We start from the raw sequence: 13,269 nt of genomic DNA on the forward strand, positions 1-13,269 counted from the left end.
GCTAAATAGAACCAAGTATATACCTTTTATTTACTGGCTCTGGAGAATATTTCAATGTTCTAATACTCCTTTGTAACACTTCTTATTATTCCCACTTATTATTATTATTATTATTATTATTATTATTCCCACTTCTTATTAGGACCTGGAGGCTGAGTAGAGTCAGCTGTCATTGTGTTAGGGTTTTGGAACCTGAGAAAAACAATAATGAAATAAAACATGACCATCTAGCTGCTACATGTTCAGACTCAGGAGACACAATAACCAATCACAAATTATAAACAATATTTTCCATACTGTCATAATATAAAACAAATCCTTTAATTTTTCAAGTGTTTTTTTTTAAAAAAAAAATTACACTTAAGCCAGCCTTGAAGATAAGCACAAATGTACCAGCTTACAATTAAAAAAAAAAAAAAAAAAAAATAACGACTTGAGCACCCGCTCTGTGCATAGCACTATTCTAGGTGCAATAAAAGGAAATCTTAACCTTCGAAACATGATTCACTTTCTGGAACTGCATTATCTTCTTTCCCAGAGAGTAAAAATAAATAAAAATTGCCATTGCTTCCTACTAATCTGCCCTAAACCCATTTCTGGCTCACAGGAAAAGTTAATTTCTGACAAATTTAAGATGTGATGTTCCTGCTTCCCCCAAGATAAGAAAGCAGAACTCCTTTTCACTAAAACATTAAAAAATAAACAATTTCCCATGAGAGGGCAGCTTGTTTCCAATAAGTATTTTTAAAAATTCCTGTCTCTCTAGTTTTTGTTTTCTTCTTCCAACACTGCCTTTTCTTGTACGAGGCAAAGCAGAAATCTTTTTATGCTATTTTTCCTTTCCTAAAAGAACTGCATCTGAAAACAAACCATTCCCAAGAGTAGTGATAAAAATAAAATTATAACTTTAAAGGTGAGTCACCTACATTACCTTGATGAAGTAAAAAAATAAAAAAACAGTTGGCACTAAAATAGCTATTCCAAATATTTGTGTCTAAACAATTTAAAAACTGTTTTATTTTTTAAAATGTACCCTCTAGTCCAAAGTCACTGTTTTAAAAATTTTGGGCCAAAAAATTTATAAAACCCCTTTCAGTTTAATCTATTAAAAATGATATCTAGAAAATAGTCCACATTAAGTCTGTCTTAAAAGTTCAGGTCCTAAAGCATTCTTAAGGCACGGCATTCTGGAAGACAACTGTGCTTCTGCTGGCATTGTGCTGTGTATGAAGTGTCCACAACAGGCACTTCTTCTGATGCTGAGGGACTGTGAAGGCAGTCAGACGTAGGCACCCAGGGCGGCATGAAACTCTGTGAGACACTGGACTAGTTGCTGGAACTTGGGCCTCTCCTCTGGATCTAAGGCCCAGCAACAGGCCATCACAGCAAATCTGCAATGACAATGGAACATGTGACAAGAAATGATACAGTGTCCTTTACCTTTTGGTCAATTTGATGCCAGATATGCTTTCTGTGGAAACCGAAAATAGAATATATTGAAAATTATCAATTTTTACTATGTACTGGCAACTCTAGAATAAGCAGCAGCTAAAATGAGTTATGTGGATTGTATGTGTACATTTTCTTCATAGGAGTATATCAAAATATCACAGCAAACACAGAATTTGTGTAAATACATAAAACTCAAGTCAAAATAATAATCTTTGTTATCCTGTATTTAAATTCTGAGAGGAAGAATTCAGAGGTTCCATCTTAAGCTCTAAGAACCCTGTATTTAGAGCAACAGCATTACCTTGCTCTGGACTCCAGGGAATTTTGGAGACCATACTCATTATAGCCATTATTTTCAAAAGGAAATGCTCTGAATGAATGTGGAAACTTGCTCTTTTTCTTTTATAACAAAATAGTAAAAGGAATGAAACATATTTCTCCCGGTTCAAAAAAACTCACAGTTCATCAGGACAGTTGATTGGCTGGGCTATTCTGTAACCATCTTTCAGGTATGCGGCCATCTCAAAGGGGTCGATGTCCACGTAGGGCGTCTGGCCCAGAGTCATGAGCTCCCACAGAGTCACTCCAAAGGCCCACTAGGAAAGAAGCAGCAGCACAATGAGAAGAGGCTTGAAACAGATTCTTGGGTGCTTCTTTCTATGGCCAGCTGCACACCAGAAAGAGCAGTTCAACTAACTCTGTAGGAAAGCAAGATTTTATTTATAAAGAGAAACCTATCTGACCAAGTCTGTTTCTCTTGCTGAGATTAAAAAGAGGGCATTTCAATTAATGTATCTTTTAATGTGAATATTAGCATTATCTATTAGATCTACTGGAAATAGTTTTTACTATTGATTATAAGCTATACATCCCAAACCATTAATTACATCTAAGATTATCCCAATATGAAAATTTGTAACTTTAAATATTATAGCTAATCTGAAAAACTGAAAAATAGAAAATGAAAATATTTTAGCCTAAATGAAAAAAACCAATATTCTGAATAAGAGAAATTTGCAAATTTCAAAAAACATAAAACATCATGGATTTATTATTATTATTATTATTATCATCATTATTATTATTTTGGTGCTAAGAATTGAACTCAAAGCCTTTACCTGCAAAGCACTTGCTCTACTTTACCCTAAGCTGTATCTCTAGCCCCATAGGTAAAAGTTTTAATTAACATATGAAAATACCCAGAAAAAATATCTTTTAACTTTGTTGAATAAAAGATCAGATTTATTAGAAATCAGTAGGTGAACTATCAGTAGAAGCAGAAATCAATCATAAGCAGTGGCAACAGTGCCTATCTGTGGACTAAGATGGCCTCTCCATTTTGGCCCAACCCTAGATGCACTGTGGCTCCTGAGTGTATAGGGGACAGACAGCATGTCCACACAGAGCTGCTGCCATGTGGCTGGGAAGGGCTTAGACCAGGGGACCCTCAATGATTTGTTATATGTGTGAACTCCAAGGTCACGAAGGAAGCTGGATGAGGACACCTGGGTTGCATCTATAATGTTTATGAGTTAGTTTCTACATATTCTAGGTATTTTTCAACCTCTTTCACGTTTAATTTTCACAGCAAACTCTGATAATCATTCATTGGCTGCTCAATTTTACAATGTGAGTAAACTGAGGCTCACATTAGTACCTTGCCCAAGAATACATTTTTTTTTAAATGAGTAAAAAGAAAAAAAAATCATGAAGAAAAGACAAATGTAAGTCTGCTGGCAAAATATAAGCACAGTGCATTAAACTTCCAGTTATTTTTAAGAACAAAGTCTAGAAATACTCTGTGAAACATACAGATTTTTTGAAAAGCCTTACACAGGTTAAGCATTCTTAATCCCCAAATCCAAAATCCAACATTTTTTGAACACAAACATGATACCATAAGTGGAAAATTCCACCCTGACCTCACATGGCATCATAGTTAAAATATAGTAAAGTTAATGTATGAAATATGATATGTCAAGAACTTTGTAATGTTGTGAACAACCAATAAAAAAAAATATTAAAAAAAATATATATAGTAAAGTTATCGCATAAAACTGCCATCAGAAGTCAAGCTACTCTGTGAATTCCTACAAAAGTTTCTAAATGCTCATGCTTACTTTCTATACTTGTCATGGACAGGTGGAAGGTAACTAACTGAAAATTGATAATAGATAACTAATAGGACACACATTGAGAAACTTTAGTAAGAGAAGACACCTCTCATTTGAAAAGATCTTAAAATACCCAGCAACAAATGTAAAAGAACACTAACTATCTTGCATAGTGTAGAATACAAAATGCCATCAGAGTTTGTATATAAAGGTGTGTGTGATATATAAATGAACTCAATGTTTAGAATTGGCTCTCATCCTTAATATACCTCATTATGCATGGACAAAAAAATTCCCCCCAAATCCAAAACACTTCCAGCCCCAAACATTTCAGCTAAGGGATACTCAACCTGCAATAGTTAATGACACTACAATCTATGCAAACAAGAAAACAAAGGAACTACATTTGAAAAAATATATATATTTAAAACCATCTGTAGGAAAATCTATATGAAACCAAAATATACCTCAAGAATTAAGAAAAATTACAGAGTTATATGCCATATTTTTTTCAGGGTGCTAGGGACTGAACTCAGGGCCTTGTGCACGTGAGGCAAGCACTCTGCTCTTTAGTCTTTACAAAATTTTTAAGACAGATAAAAGTTGAGAAAATGTCACTAGCAGATCTGTTTTATAAAACACATGAAAATATTCTTCATGTGGAAGAAAAATATGCCAGATGGAAACTTAGATCTATTCAAACAATGAGGAAGGTGAAAAACATATGAGCAATGATAACAGTACTTTTTTTCTCAATTTAAAATTTCCTTAACAAACTGTTTAAAACAAAACAGCAAACACTGTATTGTGGGCTTCATAATTTATAGAGAAGTAAAATCCATGTCTACTACAATGTAAAGGATGAAAGGGGATGAGTGGAAATATTATACTGAATGGTGTTTTCATGAAATACGAAGCAGTACGATATTTTTTAAACACATAGGGTATACATTGGGAACCTAGAAAAGGTCTTAACTTCAACAATATTGTCATTATGAATTTTTTACAGGGGTCTGTCCTGTGCATTACAGGATATTTAGTAACATCCCTTGGCTCTACTGATTAGATGCCAGTAGAACATTATCCAAATACGACAACCAAAAATGCCTCTAGACATTGCTAAATGTCCCCTAGTTAGGGTGGGGGGCAGTTTCCTCCGGTGAGAACCACTGAGCTAGACAAATAAAAATAACAATACCAGGAATGAAAGAAGTATCATTTCAGATTCTGAAGACATCAAAAAATATCATAAACAACTCAATTTTATACCAATAAATTCGATAATTTAGGCAAAATGAACAAATTTCCTAAAATAAAATTACCAAAACAGACACAAGAGCAAACAGAATTCACAATTTAAAACCTTTCCACAAAGAAAACTTCACAACCCATTTCACTGGTGAACCCTACCAAATTTGAAAGAAACAACAATACCAATCTGTATTAGTAGTTTCTTTCCTAGGATTGCAGTAACAGAGTAGCACAAAAATAGAGTCCTAAACAACAAAATTAATTGTTGCACACTTCTGGAGACTAGAAGTCCAAAATTAAGGTATTAGCAGGGCCTTGCCCTCCAAATCCTGTTGGAGGGTTGTGGGTAGGGGCTTATGCCTGATCTCCCCAGCTTCTGGTGGCCGCCAGCAATCCCAAAATCTTGTTTTGCAGCGCAACACATCAGTCTCTGCCTATCTTCACATGTCACTCTCCTCCTGTGTGTCTGTCTCTCTGTTCTTCCTAGAAGGACACAGTCATTTTGGACTAGAGTCCACACTGAATATAACCTCATCTTACATCTGCAACCTACTTCCAATAAGGTCATATTCTGAGGTACTGGGAATTAGGACTTCAAGATGTCTTGGAGGTGAAGGCAGAATTTAACTCACTACACAATCCTACACAACCACTTTCAGAAAACAGAGAAGGGAGAAATGCTTCCTAATCATTCTGAGAGTATAGTACCCTAAGTACCAAAACCAAAGTGGTCCATCCAGCCTTTTAGAACCTGATAGCCTTTTCATTAATAGCAATCCTTAAGTGGAATAAAGGTGCAGCCTTCAGATCTATACTTTGGGGAAAGGTCTGTACCTAAGGAACAGGTATAAACAGATGGACAGTTTTAAAATTCCAATAGAGACCTGGAGCCTATTAGAATTTCCTTCATTGGGATATTCTATTCTGCTTAAAAATATAAAAAGGGCTAGGGTATAGCCCAGTTGGTAGAGTGCTTGCTTCTCATTCACAAGGACCTGGATTCAATCCCCAACACCACACAAACACACAAACACACACACACACACACACACACACAATGTAAAAGTGATTTTGAGTCAATAAAAAAACTAAATGGCAGAGCCTGCACACATCCAGGTATTTACCTATCTTAAGAACCCTACTCAAGACAGGAGTGGTGGTACATGCCTATAATCCCAACAACTCGGGAGGCTGAGGCAAGAGGATCACAAGTTCAAAGTCAGCTCCAGCAGCTAAGTGAGGCCTTAACCAACTTAGTGAAACCCTGTCTCAAAATAAAAAATAAAAAGGGCTATGATGTGGCTCAGTGGTTAAGTTCCTCTGGGTTCAATCCCTGGTACCAAAAATAAATAAATAAATCTCTATAAGAAATCTTAATACTGATGGTGATTAGTAAATACAATGCTTAATTTTAAAATAGTGTCCAATTTCCACAGAGAAGGCAATGTACTACACACATGGAACAGAGCCCAAGGAAGTGAAGCTGCCTGGAAGGGTGTTCCCATTCTTTCTTCCTGAGATAAGGTAGGTTTGTTCTCATTCACTGATTATGGAAGAACTGTGGGGAAGGAAAAAAACAATTCAAACCAGATTTTGGAGAAAGAAATGATGGGAAATGGTGAAAAGTAGAACTGCCCCTTTGTACACAGGGAATAAATGCTCTACTAACAAACAGGGACTCTGACAATCGTGCTGGTGGGGTCTGAGGTCTGGACAGGAATGTGATATGGATAAGCTGACTTTAATAAATTACTTCTTTCACATGTTTTAACCACATTATTATCACTAAACAGTCACCTAAGATTCTCCTATTACTTACTGCAACACTTAAACAACATTAAAAAAAAAAAATCAAGCCAAAGGGTACACTGCAGTTTCATTTTCTTAAAAACCAATAAAAGTGATTAATTACATACTGGCAAACTAAACTTAAAAAAGGAAAATCAAGACCAAATGGTACAGGGATGATTTGTGGAAAGCCTGTTCTTTAAAATCTTTTGATAACTAAATTATTTAAAATGTAGACAGACTTATTCTATAATTTACTTCTGTTTGACGTAGCTGTAATGGCAGAAATAAGGTCAAGCTGCTTTTTCCAGAATTTTATGAGAGTCTGCAGCTATGTCCATTTAAAGAACACTTACAGAATAGCAATTTTGTATTTGTCATATTCCTCTCCCCTCAATTTGAGTTATTCTATAGCTTTCTTAAGATATAGGATACAAAATATATTTTCCTACTAAGAATATATGTGGCTTGTCTAAAAGTAAGAATTCTTTTTTCCTTTTTAATGTAGTATTAAATAAAATTGGGGCTACTGAATTTAAGAGATTTCCATTTTATTTCTTTAGTAGCTTATAATGCAAGGCTGATTTTAGTACAGCACCCTTACCCACAGATTCACTTTCTTTTGGTTTCAGGTCAACTGTGGTGTGAAAACATTAAAAGGAAAATTAGTAAGATGAATTATGTCCTCCTGCCCTGTCCTGCCTGTGGGGCTCTGGCAGAGAGCCACTGGAGCCTACCTGCTCAGCTGGGGGGGTGATGTTGCCACCCCACTGGACCTGGAAAGCAAAGTATTAAGCTCAAGAGAAATATTCTCAAATTATAAGGTTTATGCTGTTAGCCCTGTTAGGTTTTTGAATTATTAGGACCTGTTACCCATCTCTCCCTTTTGGGATGGATATGTCTATCCTAACCTGTGCTACCTCTGTATTTCAGAAGCCTGAACTTGTTTGACTTCAAAGGTTCAGATCCAGAGAAGAAACTGCCTCAGAATAATTTGCACCTTAAAGCTCACTCATATCTAATTTAGATGATTCTTAAATGAGGCTTTGGATTTTAGACTTCAGTTCTGGTGCTAGAATGAGTTTAGACTTTGAGGGTTGTTGGCGGGTGGGGATAGGTACATTCTACATGTGAGAAAGATGAATTTTGGGGGACCAGTGATATAACATAATGGACTGAATATTTATGTCTCCCCCAAATTCATACTTTTAAATACTAACCCCATATGATAGAATTTAGGAGCTGGAATCAGAAGGAAGAGATCAGGTCACAAAGGTAGAGATCTTATGAATGAGGTTAGTACTCCCATAAGAGAAACCCCAAACCCTTGTTCCTTGTGTCATGTAAGGACACAGAGAAAAAAAATAAATGTTCTGAACCTGGAAAGGAACCCTTATCAGACACTCAATCTGCTGATGTCTAGATCTTGGAATTCCCAGACTCTAAAACTATGAGAAATAAATGTTTGTTGCTTAACTCACACAGTCTATGGTAACTTATTATGACAGCCTGAATGCACTAAGACAGTACCTCAATCTTTAAGCACAGGGTATCATACATGACTAAAAAGAGATAACTTCTGCTACGGATCTGTCCTAGGATCTGTGATTAGAAAAGACAGAGAAGCCAATATTTGGCTGCCTACCAGGACATCACCCACATGAGTTATTTATGACACTTCTCTCTACTATACAAATGCTTAATCACTGTTCCATTAGAACAGAGGGCCATCTGACAGGAACATCAAACAGAATGATAAAGAGAAGGTTCTAAAAGAACAAGAGAGAGAGGAGGAGATGTCTATAAGATCCTATAATATCCTGAAGCAGAACCAATTACTGAAAATATACCCAGGGCAACTACTTGGTCACTAGACAGCAAGTGTACACCTCTGAAAATATATTAAATACTCCTGAAGTAAAATTCATGTATTCCTCATTATCAGGATGATGAAAATAACACTAGTTAATAAAAACAAAGCAATATCTTCTTAATGCCAATAATGTTAAATCTTAAATATTCCCTAAACTAAGGTCTGAAATGATCTTTCTACCTCTAATTTTAATATTATATTAATTTTTCTTAATGTGAACATCATACTTAAACTACAGTCTAAGATCGTTGATACATAAAACCTGCAACCATAAAGGAAACAGGTAATTATTAGGAATCTAAGCATTGCTGTGCAATTAATAAAGAAGAAGTAATATAAAAAGTTTCTGTACTTTTAAAAATAATAAGCATCCTCTGATAACTTTTTCTCTTTGACACCACAGTAGTTATCACCTCCTTCATGGGTATTTTATAAATGTGAAGGCCTCTCGATCAAGTCTGCTCAGGTCAAGATGATGACTTTCCACAGCACTGGGCAAACAGGAACAAAGAATGAAGCAACATGCATATAATATGATGCAGATTCTGCATAACTTTACAGATGTCCCCCTTATAGGTAATCATTAACATCCACAAAATAAATAAAGGCATGAGAAGCATATTTTGCTTTGAACCCTAAAAACTATTCAAATGTCCTAATTAGAAAAGATCTCCTCACTGCCATAAAGCATGCTGTCAAGATTAGCATGAAAGCCATTTCCTTAACTTGTTTTTCCCATGAAAATGCTTTTAAAACACAATACTACAAAAACAAGAAAACCTACAAGAAAGAACTTTTAACTGTGCATTCCTGATTGCATTTAATCTCTTCATAGGAGGTAGTATGTTAATGGCAGAATTATATTAACTACCATAATTAGCTGAATAATTCAAAGAAGACATAAATCAAGAAATCTATTTTCTAATAAAGGAAAAGAAACTCATTAAAAAAACTATGGTGGTGCCTACATCTGATGAAAACAGAATAAGAACAATATCCAGACATTCTTAAGAATGCCTATGATGGCGTCATATCTTGGCATAATATTAGAAAGACATTCACAACTAGTCAAATCTAGCAGTGCATATTTCCTAAGCTCAACAGTTAAAAGCTGATGTTAACATCACGAGAATCTTGACACATTGAAATGTTTAATCCTTTCAGTAAAAAATATGAAAACAAAGCCCAGAGACACAAAGGTGTTTTTGGGGGGTCGAGGGGTAGGGGCAGTGTGTATGGTACTAGACTGAATTCAGGGGCACTCCACCATTGAGCCACATCCCTAGCCCTATTTTTTTTTTTTTTTTTTGTATTTTATTTAGAGACAGGGTTTTACTGAGTTGCTTAGCACCTCGCCTTTGCTGAGGATGGCTTTGTACTCACTATCCTCCTGCCTCAGTCTCCCAGCTGCAAAGTATTATTTTTAAGATAGAAAATATTAACATACTTCTGAACAAACCACATAGAATTTTTAACTACAGAGATGCAAAAATGTTACAGATCTTGGGCTGGAGTTGAGACCCAGTGGTAGAGCACTTGCCTGGCATGTGTGAAGCCCTGGGTTGGATCCTCAGCAACACATATAAGTAAATAAAATAAAAAGATCCATTGACAACTAAAAAAATATTTTTAAAATGTTACAGATCTTTTAAAGGAGTTAGAAAATGCTCTAAGACACTAATACCATTAGTTGGATGCTACACTTACCATTAAAAGTTCCTATTTTACATGTGCAAAAACTCTGGTGGGAGTTTATTTTGCATATGACTGCAAAAGTTGGTCATCTCAAAAAAAGGATACCAAATGCAGCTTTTAAATCCCCAACTCAACTCATAAAGGAAATGTCAATGAGAATAATAATGATTATGTTCATTGAAATGTTAACATTTTCAATCCAAATATTAAAATGCAATCCTCAATATTTGTGCTTTATACCTATTTTAAGAATTCAAAAATATATAATCCCCCAAAACTGAAAGAGAGGAATTTTTATACTAATAATCAACCACATCATAGTTATAGAAACAGAAAGATCCAACTAGTCCTTTCAATCCCTATTATTCAAGGCAAAAAATATTTATAGGAGATATTGGTTGTGTACATGAAATGAATCTGTAAAAATCTGAAAAGGGAAAATTTGAAAACCTTAGGAGTTAACAACATTAAATGTAAATCAAGGGTTATTCTTACCATAAGGTGCTAACTAAATACAGCTCAGAAAAATTTAGGTCACACAGTTTCATGTAAGTTCAGCCAAGATATACTGAAAGCAATTATGAGTTTAAAGAATTCTGTCAAGTTGCTCACCAATAAATTCATGGTGATGTTTAAAAATAAAGTTTTTAAAAATAAAGTTGTCAAATAAAGAAGCAGCAACAAAACCTTTCAGATAACTGCATTATTACAAAGGCAGATTCTGACATTAAAACATTTGAACGCTTATAAAATTTTTAAAATATTACAATAAAAATAACTAATTCTAAGTATGATTTTGAAAGGTTCAGCTTAACTAAATCATATCCTCAATATGGACATACCAGCTAAAACTGAACAGTATATCCAGCTTAAGAGATGTTATCCCCTCTGCTTAGACAGATATAATTAATTCTAGTCTTATTTGTTGAAAGGGTATCATGTAGTTTAATTTTTACTTGGAAGTTCCTGGAAAATATTTGATCATATATGTTATTTAAGAATCCTATTATTGGGGTTGTGGTTGTGAATCAGTGGTAGAGGGCTCACCTAGCACGTGTGAGGCACTGGGTTCAATCCTTAGCACCACATAAAAATCCTATTGCTGCTTAATTATACAATGAAGTACATACACAGAAAAAAACAAATACATTAATACATATTTTGGGATTCTCTACTGTAAAACCAACAGTGCTCCTAGCCATCTTACCATTCCCCTCTGAGATATTAGCTGCCAATATTCCTTTTTCTAAGAGAATTAAAAAAAAAAAAAATCCCAATCTCCTGAAGTTACATTTTAAATTATATGAAACACTTATAATTTGTCATCTAAGAAATATCTTCTTTTCCTGTCCAACAAATAGTTTTGGGTTCACTACAACTGCCATCTCATTTAAACTAAGGCAACTATATAATAACTCAATGAGTAACAAAATCATACCATTTTTAAATCAACCACTGGAAAAAACAATAACATTCTAAAGAGATGAGCAAATTTGTATTTTAAATTAAGTATGGAATGATATTTTTAAAGTAAACATTGAGAAAAGTTTCTTTTACTTTTTTTGCATTCAAAAAATGTTTAGCTGCAGGCTTTTCTACTAAAATAGATTTGAAAACCACACAGCTCTAATTCAACTGATGTCTTAAAATGGTTCTAAAACCAAATTTAAGCCCATGTTTCACATTGAAAACAGCTTTGCTTAATATAGTAACTAGTGAACAATTTCAGCTAGACTCCAGAATTTCTAAAGAAAGACTTGGCAACTCAAAAAAAAAAGTACCTTATCAAAAAGTACAATTGGTTCTTACTGTCATTAAATATAGCAGCTGTATATTGGCCCCACCCCCAGCCTCCAAAAAGCCCAGGTTCTCTTTAGACATCTATATTGATTTACTTGGAATTTTAACTTCTAGATGTTAAGAAAGAATTTTATTTTATTACCAAAGCTCTGGAAAAACATACGGGGATTAGTTTCCCACTACTGTACAGGCTGAATAAGGTTCAGTATCTAAGAACTGGGATAGATTTACTCACCACACTACTTCCTACTCCCTGACATGCCTCGTGCTCTGCTGGCTAGGTGAGGCTGTGGGCAACACGAAGCAGGTTTCAATCTTATGTTAACCTCTGCAGCTGCTTCTCGAAGCAGGTAACATTCCTTCTCCTAATCACTCTTATTTATTCTACCCACTTTAAGTGTCAGGTAAGTTTTTTTAGACTATACTTGGTTTTAAATTAAGTAAAAACAAAGTATTTTAAAGATATTAACAATGAAAGACCTTAATGAACAGAAAATAATGTTCAGAAAAAACTAAGTAAATAATTCATGCACAGCAAATGAACACAAGTACAGAGTCTCTGGGGGCAGTCCCTGTCTACATCTGTTCAGCCTCCAGAACTGAACAGTGGGAGAATAAATCTCTGTTGTTTAAGCCACGAAGGTTGTGATGATTTGTCACAGAGGCCAGGAAAATTAATACACTGAAGAAAAAAGTGTAAACTGATTTATGTAACTAATTAATCAGTGTTCAGTAATATACATTAAAAGATAAATCCTTATTCAACAAAATGCAGCACCCCTTCATGTTCAAAACACGAGAAAAACTAGGGATAACAGGAACATATCTCAACATTGTAAAATCTATCCATGCTAAGCTCAAGGCCAACATCATTGTAAATGGAGAAAAATTGAAGGTATTCCTTCTAAACACTGGAACAAGACGGGGGGGCCCTCTTTCACCATTTCTACTTAACGTGGTTCTTGAAACACTGGCCAGAGCAATTAGACAAAAGAAATTAAAGGAATATGGATAGGAAAAGAAGAACTAATACTATTACTATTTGTTGACATAATTCTATACCTAGAAGATGCAAAAAATTCCACCAGAATGTGGAGAAAAGGGTACACTTGTACATTGCTGGTGGGACTGCAAATTGGTGCGGCCAATTTGGAAAGCAGTTTGGAGATTCCTGGGAAAGCTGGGAATGGAACCACCATTTGACCCTGCTATTGCCCTTCTCGGACTATTCCCTGAAGACCTTAAAAGAGCATGCTGCAGGGATACTGCCACATCGATGTTCATAGCAGCACAATT

At 35.0% G+C, this 13,269-nt stretch overlaps 1 protein-coding gene across 2 annotated transcripts in view; it reads right to left on the reverse strand.

Moving 5' to 3' along the window:
* Positions 1 to 233: 233 nt before the first annotated feature.
* RYK (receptor like tyrosine kinase) overlaps positions 234 to 13,269 on the reverse strand; it is an 88,047-nt gene continuing 75,011 nt past the window's right edge. For both annotated transcript variants that reach the window (XM_081300781.1, XM_081300780.1), the window contains exons 14-15: positions 1,912 to 2,048; positions 234 to 1,391 (exon numbers count right to left, since the gene is read on the reverse strand). In XM_081300781.1, the coding sequence (XP_081156907.1) occupies positions 1,280 to 1,391; positions 1,912 to 2,048 (249 nt within the window). In that variant the 3' untranslated portion in view covers positions 234 to 1,279. The remainder of the gene's footprint in view (positions 1,392 to 1,911; positions 2,049 to 13,269) is intronic.

Source organism: Spermophilus citellus (assembly GCF_964194105.1).
Source record: "Spermophilus citellus genome assembly, chromosome: 7".
Taxonomy (NCBI): Eukaryota; Metazoa; Chordata; class Mammalia; order Rodentia; family Sciuridae; genus Spermophilus; species Spermophilus citellus.